The sequence below is a fragment of the Oryza glaberrima genome, chromosome 2 (genome assembly GCF_000147395.1).
Source record: "Oryza glaberrima chromosome 2, OglaRS2, whole genome shotgun sequence".
Classification (NCBI taxonomy): Eukaryota; Viridiplantae; Streptophyta; class Magnoliopsida; order Poales; family Poaceae; genus Oryza; species Oryza glaberrima.
The window spans coordinates 33,584,965-33,596,239 of NC_068327.1; the positions used below are offsets into that span (position 1 = coordinate 33,584,965).

The 11,275-nt window shown below is 38.8% G+C and overlaps 1 protein-coding gene across 2 annotated transcripts; it reads left to right on the forward strand.

Moving 5' to 3' along the window:
* The first annotated feature begins 1,609 nt into the window (after positions 1-1,609).
* Positions 1,610-10,381, forward strand: LOC127764207 (CLIP-associated protein-like). Of its 2 annotated transcripts, none has more exons than XM_052289056.1 (18): positions 1,610-1,991; positions 2,718-2,883; positions 3,648-3,809; positions 3,913-4,010; positions 4,250-4,324; positions 4,418-4,486; positions 4,557-4,642; positions 4,715-4,832; positions 5,407-5,505; positions 5,581-5,908; positions 5,989-7,688; positions 7,828-7,887; positions 8,115-8,219; positions 8,320-8,394; positions 8,486-8,554; positions 8,636-8,704; positions 9,015-9,116; positions 9,861-10,381. In XM_052289056.1, the coding sequence occupies exons 1-18, from the start codon at positions 1,677-1,679 to the stop codon at positions 10,008-10,010; spliced, it is 3,846 nt and encodes a 1,281-aa protein (XP_052145016.1). In that variant the 5' UTR covers positions 1,610-1,676; the 3' UTR covers positions 10,011-10,381. The 2 variants fall into 2 exon arrangements, with proteins under 2 accessions (XP_052145016.1, XP_052145017.1); XM_052289057.1 differs by having other exon boundaries at positions 1,611-1,991; positions 6,001-7,688.
* The last annotated feature ends 894 nt before the right edge of the window (positions 10,382-11,275 follow it).

Sequence of the window (11,275 nt, forward strand, 5' to 3'; positions counted from 1 at the left end):
CTATCTCTGTTTGTTAGAAACAGAGCTATATTTGCTGATCACTAGCTTATTCCTGATGGCTGAAGTTGTAAAATGGCTAACTTAATTTGACTCAGTTACCTGAAGTTCTTTTTCTTAAAAACTTAAATACTATATTCAGAGCAAACCTTTTGGAGACCATGAACATATGGTTTATCCACCTGTGATGGATGAACTAACACAAAGGTCAAGACAAAGCTCTGAAAGGAACAGTGAAACAACCATGGAACCCCCTCATTTCCCGTAAACTAAACCGTACTTTGCATAAGGAGACAAGAACACGATCACTTGGACATCTTACCAATGCACAGCTCTTCGTGTGAGGATTTGACTTTAAAAACAATACTAGTAGTACATAGAACACGCTTATTTGTTCCTCATTAACTAAGACTCTAATCAAGATTAGCTGAGAATGTACTCCTCCGGTTCCATATTAATTGATATTTTAAACAAGGTTGAGGTTAAACTTTTATAACTTAGACTATCAATAACTTTAAAAATATTTATTTTAAAGAAACTAGAACAACATATATAGATTTGTCTTTTAAAGTATCATAATAAAATTAAACATGCATTTATTTATTATATATATTATAATAGAAAAATAATGTTAAAAATGTATCTTATACACCGTGTCATTGTTCAAAACGTCAATTAAAATAAAACTGGAGGAGGGAGTAGCTGCTTAGAGGATGAATTTCTTTCTTATGTCACAACGGCGATGGTGCAACAGCCACCAACGGTCTGAATGCCTGAATTAATTAGCTGAGTTCGATTTGAATTAATTGGGTTCTGTGGAATGAACAAGTACTACGAACAGTACGAGCATATACCACTTGAGGTTTTTTTTTTCAAGAAAAAAAAATCTCTATTTTTTTAGTGAAAAAAAAAACCACTCGAATAGGCTCTCGGTTCTTGATAGGCCCGAAACACTAAGGCAGCGTTTGTTCGGAGGACATTGAGAGAGAAAGCACCTCGTTTTCCGCACGCACGCTTCCCAAACTACTAAACGGTGTGTTTTTTGCAAAAAATTTTTACAGGAAAGTTGCTTTAAAAAATCATATTAATTCATTTTTAAAATTTAAAATAATTAATACTCAATTAATCATGAACTAATGGCTCATCTCGTTTTGCGTATCTTCTCAATCTTCTCAATCCCTTTCTTCTCAAACATATCCTAAATATCGTGGAATTGAGGTTCATTATTTCATTAACTACAAATGATATCTCTGAACTTAATGAATGCTGGAGACATGTGAGTAATACTATCATTTAAACCAATGAATTGAAGGGCTGATTTGTGCTACAAAGGTGGTTGGGAATCAAGTGAAAATAAATGCTTCCATTTTCTAGAAAGTCAAGAATCACATCAGCAAATGCTTCTTCCAAACACATGAATTTTACAGAATTTTAACACTCCTATTTAGTTTGAACCCTCCAAAAGTCCATCAAAAAAAAAAATCAAATTCTCCAATTTTTAAAAACAAGGTTAAGCTTGGTCAAATCACATTCCAAACCGCTAAACCCGCGCCTATATAAACCTCCTCCCCAAAAGCCCCACTCTTCGCTTCGTCTCCTTGCTTCTCTCGGAAGCCTCTCGCTTTGGTTTGATTTTCCCTCCAATTCCACCGCATCAAAACCATCGCGTCGTCGGCGAGATGGCGGCGGCGTCGTCGTCGTCGGCGTCCGCCGCCGCGGTGGCGCGGCTGCGGGAGCTGACGCCGGCGCCGGGGGCGGAGCTCTCGGAGGCCGGCGCGGCCGCGCTCGCCGAGTGCTGCGCGCGCCTCCTCATCTCCGCCGCGGGGGGCGACGCCGAGGCCGCGCGGCCGGCGCTCGACGCGCTGTGCGCGGCGAGCGGGGAGGCAATGCGGCGCCACTCCGATAAGCTCGCGCCGCTGGTCGTCGGGCGGCTCGGGGACGGCGACCCGGCCGTGCGGGACGCGGCCAGGAGATTCCTCGTGCGGCTCATGGAGGTATTGGCCCTCTTGGGGCACTCAATTCTGTTCCCCTTTCCTTAGTTGGTTAGAGCTCGTGGTGCTGTCTAATCCAGTGGGTTTGCATGAGCAGCTTCTGAATTCTGAACTGTACTTAATTACTGAGATTGATAGTTACAGTATTAACAGTGCATATATACAGTAGTAAAGTGAGATCAGAAAGAAAAGGAAGGCGAATGTTGCAGGTTTTTAACAATTTATATGAATGTGTCATATCTTGTTAGAGCACATACATATAACAATAGCAAGTTAACATATTGATATTTGGGTTGGGTTAGTTATCTGCGGAATTTATGAGATGCAACAACGTTCACACATCTTATTGCCCTTAAGATTTGGCAATTTTCACCCTGTTGAAAAAAAAAAAAGCTCATCCAATGTATTTCTGGTAGCTAGTGCTTTCAACAATATTGTGAAAGCAGAAATTATTACTTATCTATGTTTTTTTTGGACATAAGAAGGTAGAGCCCTTATAGCCATTTCATTGATATAAATGGACGGTTGCAAAGTTACATGAGGAGTAGACGAGGAGAGGGAGAGAAAAAAGGAAAATGAAAAGGGAAAGGGAGAAAGAGAATGTACAAACGTTTAAAACTTAAAACTGTACACTATTACTTACTATTTTGTAATGTGTGATTAATATCCATCGTTATCATGTCTCAAATATCAGTTTCATACCTTTATGCTTTGATTACTGAGTTGCAGATGAAGGAGATGAATGCAAGGATGGGAAATGGAGAAAAAACCCCATGCATATCAGATGTCCAAGACAACCGATGTATGACAATACAAATTGAACCAACGGATACCAATCAAGCAAAGAAAAGTCCCAAAGTGAAGATTGTTACAAGAGATGCCTCACTTCTTGCAGGTACTATGAGAGAACTCAGGGATTCAAACCTAAAGAATGTGAATTGCTGTTTCAGTTTCCTTTCTTTTTAGACCAATATCACACTAAACTTGTTCTTATAAATTACCATGTGAAATACTTGTATCCAATTCAGCATGTTTTTCCACAATTGTTTGTTCTCAGATAAGTTTCAACATCAACAATGTAATCCAATATACTTGATAGGCAAAAGCGTCCCAAAACTATTTACTTTTTTTTTGTAAGAAGTCAATTAATTTGGTCTTATATATATATATATGCTAACTGACGAAATGGGTCATGAGCTCATGATTGCATTTTTTTCATCAAAATAAAATTAGTGGTGCAAATAATCTTAAATTATCTGTGAAAATGCATGGCATCATCTAACAGCATTTTATAACATATATAAAGTTAAAAGTGAAACAATTGTTAGAATGGTTTGACCCGCACAATTTTTTATCCCTCAATTTCCAATCGAGAACTTGTTTTTATATGATCAACTCAGACCTGCTGGTCAAGATTCTCTTCTTGCCACTAACTAATCTTAGCCCAATAGGTGATAATAGGCTAAGAGCAAGCAGTGCTGGTTTTTAGAACCATAGATACCTCAACTGAACAATGGAGTTCTGGTTACCTGTTATTCTATTATGCATCCTGGACTCTGATTTTTCTGTTCTGTTTTCTTCACATTCTTTGATCTTACCAAAGCTATCCCTGATCATTGGGAATTTGGGATGCGATCTGTCCATCCATATTTGGTACAGGAGATGGAGATATTACAAGAAAATCGCTTGGACCAATAAAGGTATTCTCTGAGAAGGACCTATCAAGAGAAATAGAAAGAGTAGCATCTACTTTACATCCAGATAATGAATGGGCAATACGAATAACTGCAATGCAAAGAGTGGAAGGCTTAGTTCTCGGAGGTTGTAATTCCTGCTCATTTCTGTTTGCATCGATCACTATCATTGTACACATTGGGTAAGTTGAAGATTTTTGTGATTTTTGTCTAATAGTAATTTGTCCCAGGTGCTGCCGACTATTCAGCCTTCCCTATGCTCCTAAAGCAGCTTGTGACCCCACTCATAACCCAGATTCTGGATAGGAGATCAAGTGTTGTGAAACAGGTCTGGATGTTTAGTTTGTTCGTCTTTGTAATAATGCAACCTATTTCACTGTTTGAGATAAGAGAATGTTGCTTGTATGTACTGCAAACCATATAGTTCCCATAGATGTACTGTAGGCAAACCAAAAATAGATATATTGACTTGGTGAGCGACTGCCTTTAAACCTTTGGTATTGAACAGACCATCTTTCAATCATATTTTGGGCGCTCATTAATCCAAGTGTTTTCCAATATTTACAGGCATGCCATTTGCTAAATTTCTTATCAAAAGAACTGCTACGTGACTTTGAACTGTGCGCTGAACTGCTTATTCCGGTATGTTGCTAACCTATTTTTACATCTGTTGGAAGTTAACAGTATCATCCTGGATACTTCTAAAATGACCTCGTTACCATCTTATATTTGTAGGTCCTTCTTAAGAATGTTGTGATCACTATTCATGTAATTGCTGAGTCCTCGGATAATTGTATAAAAGAGGTAATATACCGAAGAAATTTTGTTTTCCATTTGATTTCATCATTTTTATGTTCATTACTTCCAAATACAGATGCTGCGGAACTGCAAAGTAGCTCGTATTCTACCAAAAATTATTGAATTTGCAAAGAATGATAAAAGTGCAGTTCTCCGTGCCAGGTAAGAGAAACACAATATTATAGTATAGCTATAATCTTGGATGAATGATTAAAAAGGCATTTGCTGTTGTAGGTGTTGTGAGTACGCAATATTGATGTTGGAGTTATGGGTTGATACTCCAGAAATACAGAGATCAGTTGATCTGTATGAAGAATTCATAAAATGTTGTATAGAAGATGCAACTAGTGAGGTATTTATATGGCACGATTATTTGAAATGTATGAAAGGCACTTACACATTTCTTCCTTATCTTTTCCATCCTCCTTTTACCTTTGCAGAAACTTTTTAGTGGATTTTCTTTGCGTTATATATCACATATATTTAGTTAAATGTACTGTACACCTCAAATGCATAACTACTAGCCATGAATTAAGTATCTTTTCGTTATTACCAAAAAAAATAAAAATACATACCACATTGCGATGACAAAAGGATTGAAAGGAAAACCAGGAAAAATAAAAGGTATAATGTAATTTTTAGCCACTGTATAAGATAAAATACCTGCATAAAAATAGTGATTTTTCCAGTTTCTTAAAAAAAAAGGGTAATCTGGAACATTGGTCCTGGAATTTTTTTCAAGAACACATCTCAACCTTTGATTATGGTTAAGGCCATAATTTAGGCAGATGGTTCACTATATTTCACTAAACACTTACATTTTTGTGCACTGCATTGCACTTAAACTAGTGGTCCTGTGTGGATGTTCTTTTAATGTTCATCTTGATGACTTAATCAGAGATTTACACTGATTTTCCAATTCGAAGGTCCGATCAAGTGCTAGAGCATGCTACAGAATGTTTTCAAGGATTTGGCCTGAACGTTCGCATCAGTTGTTTTCATCGTTTGAATCATCCAGGCAGAAAGTATATCCTCAGATTTAACTGATATATTTACCTAATTTGTTCTATAATTTAACATTATTTTGTTGAATTGCATAGATGATAAATGATGAAGATGCTGAGACACAGCAAAGGCATCTTTCTCCTGTAGAAAGAGTTAAATTGATGCAGCCTCAATCTAGTTCTTGTAATTCAACTGAAATTGACAAAGTTGTCAAGGTCGATTCTGGAACATCGTTTTCTTCTGTAGACCTTCAATCAGTACAAGTGAAAGCATCCGTTCAGCATGATGATATGACCTCAAAAATTCAGCCTGAAGGCAAAACTGATGGCACTACAACTACTGGAAGTTCATTTAAAGATACCAGTACGTTAGAAAAAGAAACAAGCCCAGACAAAGGCCCTGATCCTGATAAATGTGATTCAGGTATATGTCATGCAGAAATAATTTATTTATATTTTATCTGCTAGCAAATCAGGATCCATTGACCAAGTAATTGAATCCAGCCAATACTGCAGGTGTCAATTTATCATCTTGTGATCCATCCTCTGCCACTCAATTTATACTAGAACCTACTTCAGAATTGCTACCGTCTGATGCAACTGTTGTAACAATTGTTCAAGACAAGGCTGAATGCAGGCCAAATACTGAACAGCTGACTCAGCAAGTTCAAGTTTTGGGACATCCTTCTGATCTGCTGAACCGTTCACCTCCTGTTAGTTTGAAAGAATCAGGAAACTCGCTGAAACATAACCCTATTCAAGTGAACTCTGATGGTAGCTCAGGTGGAAAACTAGGAGCTCAGAAAGTGAAGCATCATACTAGCGCTCCTAATAAGAGTGTTGTTCGTAAGGAGCCGCGGAACAATTACATTCCCAACTTCCGGCGTCCTCTCTTGAGTAAGCAGATGACAAACTGGTTTTATGCCAGTAACAGAAGTGATTTAGATGACAAGCAACTCATTTTGGGTGAAATGGTCAGCAACATGGATGTGCCCTCCTCTCTCACCGAGGCACTTTCTTTGGGTCTTAAACCAAAGTCAGATTGGATGATGAGGGTATACGCATTCAATTTCTTAAGACAATCTTTGCTAGAGCAGGGACCAAGAGGCATTCAGGAGGTTGCACAAAATTTTGACAAGGTTATGAGGTTTGTTAGTCGTTACTTGGCTGATCCTCATCATAAAATAGCACAGGCTGCTCTCTCATCACTTTCAGAGATCATGCCAGTTTTTAAGAAGCCTTTTGAACATTATCTGGACAAGACTCTGCCTCATGTTTTCTCTCAGCTGAATGATCCAAAGGAATCCATCAAGCAGCAGTGCTCAGCAATTTTGAAACTTGCAGGTGAAATCTATTCCATTGATTCGCTCTTACCGGCCCTACTTCGTACACTAGAAGAACAGAAATCTCCCAAGTCAAAATTGGCAATTATTGAGTTTGCAAACTCTTCTTTTGTAAAATGCACAGTCAGTTCTGACAACTATTCTAGCAGCAGCTTCCTTAAGCCATGGCTTGAAAAGCTAGCTCTTTTGTTCAAGGACAAAAACAGTAAGCTAAAAGAGGTTAGCGTTGCTGGTTTCTCATCAATCTATTCTCACTACGATCCTGCATCTTTGTTAAGCTTTCTAGTTAGCTTGTCAATGGAAGAACAAAAGAGATTAAGACGGGCAATAAAGCAGTTGATCCCTACAATAGAGAGCGACTTGGAAGAGTTTTTGCAACAAAGGAAACATAAGCCAAAGGTGCCACTATTTGATTCTTTTGTTGGTGCATATCAACCTTATGCTAAAGGTTTAGTCATAAAGCAAAATAAGCACCATCTGCATGCCACATATCAGTCTGATTGCCTTCAGGCTGATGATGTGTTCGATTCTGCACTCCACTGTCTCCCAAGAATTTCTTTGGAAGTTCGTGAGCGACGCGCTGGGAAAATTGAATCTGAATCTTACGATGAATCTAATGGTCATGATGCTGAAATGATGGACAAGAAATCTAGTGATACAAGGTCGAGTGACCCCCCTAGAACATTTGATTATAATGTGATATCAGATAACACAGTTGAGAGTCCAAGAAAAGAGGGTACTGACATCAAGAGATTTGAGGAATCAAACGAGAGTGAACTGAACATAACTGTCAGAAATAGGAATGTCATATTGAATAGCTGTCAAGATCATGGACCAAGCATTTCCAGGACATATCATCAGGTTTCTAACTACTTGATTGACCCGCCTAATGTTTTGTCTGATCATTGTTTTTTTTAGATTATTCCCATTTCGGTCAGTCTATTTTCTTTTGTGGTTTCTATTACACAGTATGATCACATATATTATTTTTGATAAACAGGACGAAATGAGTCAAATGGAAGAAGTTCCAGAGATAAATGGCCCTTCCGTGTCAATCAAGGTTAGATAAGGCTTCGATCTGAAGCTTTAAGTGGCATTGTCCTGTAATTAGTCCTGCTGTCTTTTTTCTAGGGAATATGCAAAATGCTTCCGTACTATTGCATTGAGATAGAAAGCCTTTTGCAAAATGATCCTTTTGCAAAATGATCTAACTATACATAGGGTATAGGCATTAGATCCAGCAACCTGAGAAAAAAAAGTATTCTTTTTAACTAGTTCCCTTTTCAGAATTTACACCAGATGTCCTCTTCTCTACTTGAGATGCTTGATGATCCAGAGGAATCCACCAGAGAGCTTGCACTTACTCTATTGGTTGAAATTCTTGAAAAGCAAGTAAGTGTTTCTGAAGTTACTTAAGAGTGTGTTCTTGGTGTGGCATCATTTAAATGCCATCTTCCATGAAAATGACATTTGTCATGGCCATGTAATCCAGCGAAAGGCAATGGAGAACTGTATCGATACTCTTATAGTTAAATTGCTGCATGCAACCAAAGATGCTGCCTTGAAGGTACTGCACTGACAGTGTTCTTTTCAGCTTGCAGTTCTTGATGCCATAAAGTTATTGCCCTCTCAAGCCTTTTATGCCATTGTCATTGCAGGTTGTAAATCAAGCCCATATCTGTTTGACAATGGTGGTTACTCAATTTGATCCGCTGACATGCCTAAGAGTATGTATTATTTGTCTTTGGGATATTTTATTTTCCCTTTTGTAGTAGTTGGTATCTTAAGTGTTTAATCCAAATAAGCAGGCAATTGCTTCTCAGTTGGCCAACCAGGATGAAAAAGTTCTTATTGTCAGCATCAACAGTTTGAGCAAGGTACTCCTAACCCCAAGACTGCAGTTGATATATGTCAATCTTTTTTTTAAAAAAAAGGAAAGATATATGTCAATCTTGTGTATGGTAAAATGGCGAGTTCAGTTCTAACAATATTTTGGTACTAGGCTAGTAGGCTAAACCATCAAATTATATGGTGAAAGAGCACATGTTTAATCCTGCATTTCGTTATCTGAGGATTATGACTTTCTTGTTTACCTCCACTTTTGTGATATCATATTAGTTGAGTGAGCTATGTACGCAATTTTTCTTCTCTTTGTTGCTAATTCTCGACTTCTTCCTTTATCTGCAGCTTGTTATTCGATTATCACAGGACAATCTTATGGCACATTTGTCGATATTTCTTCCTGCACTCCTGGACGCCTTCGAAAACCATAGTCCATATGTCCGCAAGGTCATTCATTCCCACTAACTCTCACAAATCCTGTTTTAAGATCAGATACTATTTCTCATAAGTGAATCTGAAAACTTTGTTCTTATTATTCTTCACCTTTCTCAAAATTCTGGCATCAAAGAGGTTATGGCACAATCAGAAATACTTTTTTTTTTAAAAAAAAAAATGGAAATAGATTCCACTTCATAATGAGCGTAGCCCTTGTTCAACTACATTGACAAAAAAATTCATAAGAAGTACAGCTACAAGCCTGCAATGTTGAGGTGTTGAGCTTGAGCATCTCCCAGTAGAGTTTATTCAGAATCCACGAGCATGCCATATCGATCCATATATATGTTTGTATTAGCCCCTTCAGTTTTATGGGCCAGATTCCACTTTAGTCTTAACTGATCTCAGCACAGTTCACGAGTACTTTTGTATTTGGATTCAGTGGGCTGTGGGCATCATGCGGCGTTGTTCCTTTGGACCTTGGATTGTTTGGAAGGCCTTGGCTTTGTAATGTCATTTGTGCCCCCCTGAATCTGCTTTACTATATTTGTGCTACTCAACACAGAGATGGATATATTCTCCAAGAAAAAGCAAACAAAAGAAAGTAGCATGAAACATGCAAACAAGCAAAGAATTCATTCATGCACCCTGTACTTTCCAATTAAGTTCATATTTCATCGAGATTATTTGTCCACAGCTCTATTTGCTACAAGTAGCAGAATGCTCATCATCCTGTGTGCTGCCATTATATTGCAGGCTGTGGTGTTGTGCTTGGTGGATACGTACCTGAAGCTCGGGCCAGCGTTCTTGCCGTATTTGGAGAGGCTGGACAGCGCCCAGCTGCAGCTGGTAACCACGTACGCCAGTCGGCTGTCCCAGACGAGCTTTATTGCTGTGGACGCTTGATGCAGGCAACCCAGCAGCAACAGCAGCAGCAGAAGAAGACGCAATGCTTGTTTCAACGATAACTCTCCACCGTTGGTTAGCCTTAGCCTTCTCTTTCTTTTTATTTATGGCCATGTGTGCACAATAAGGGCAGCAGCTCAGCTCTCTCCCCCTTTCTCCAAATTTATGAGCATAGTAGAATAGATCTCTATACTGTAAATCATAATTACCTGTTTTTACTACCCAGAAATGAGATACATGCATGTAGGCAGTGCAGATTGTACAACCAATGGAAGAATAGTAGTACTAGCATTTTCATCCTGTTTGCTACAGCTTATGTGATCTAAAGGAAAGGAAGAAAAAAATATAATGGGTGTGCAGTTCATAGGCTGTGAGATTTCCAACTTGTCCAGTTGCTCCTTTGGCCGTACTCCACAGGCATGTGCCTGATTTATACTATTATTATTACATATATGACATATGTGATCTATTTGTAATCCTGTGCACGCTGGCAAATCTCGCAGATACTATTACTACTACCACATTTGGGATTGAGAACCCAATTCTCAAATGGCCATCTAGAGTTCTGAATACACACAGTGGCAGAGACAAGTTGAATGAATTTGGAAAGATTAATACTACTACTAACATGTTCTTCGTCCATTGCAGAGACAGTGACAGCCAGACAGGATGGCATTATGTGAGTAGAAAACCAGTAAAAGAGTAGACTAGATTAGCAGTTACTGATAATCAGATTGTGCTTAGGCAGGCGGCCGGCAGCCATATGAATGATGTGGTGTGGAGGACAATGGCGACTTGGGGGTCGCAGAAAGGCGTAGTAGAGACTAGAGAGAGAGGTCCAAGGCAGTTAAGCTTGCAGGAAGGCAGAGGCAGAGGCAGCACAGGCACTGTGAGAGCACATGCACGTCTCAATGATAGGCGCCACCAAACACCCAAGTTGAGGTCTTAAGCAGCAGTAGCAGCCATAGCTTGGCCCAGGCCTGACCTTAAACGCGACAGGACGAGGTAATCAAGAAACGGGATTAAGATTAGCCGAGAGGCTAATCTAATGCAGATGGATTTGCTGCTACTACTCTAATGGTGGCGTGGATGACGAGAAAAAAACATTTGTCCATGCCAATTTGCCCCCTGCTACACCAATCAAAATAGAGTTAATTAAAAATATACTAGTCGTAGGTTCGAGTTGGATGAAGGTAAAAATTTTCGTGGCATGTTTTTTAAACTGTTATACAGTTTTGTTTCGTGCGAAAACTTTCTATATGAAA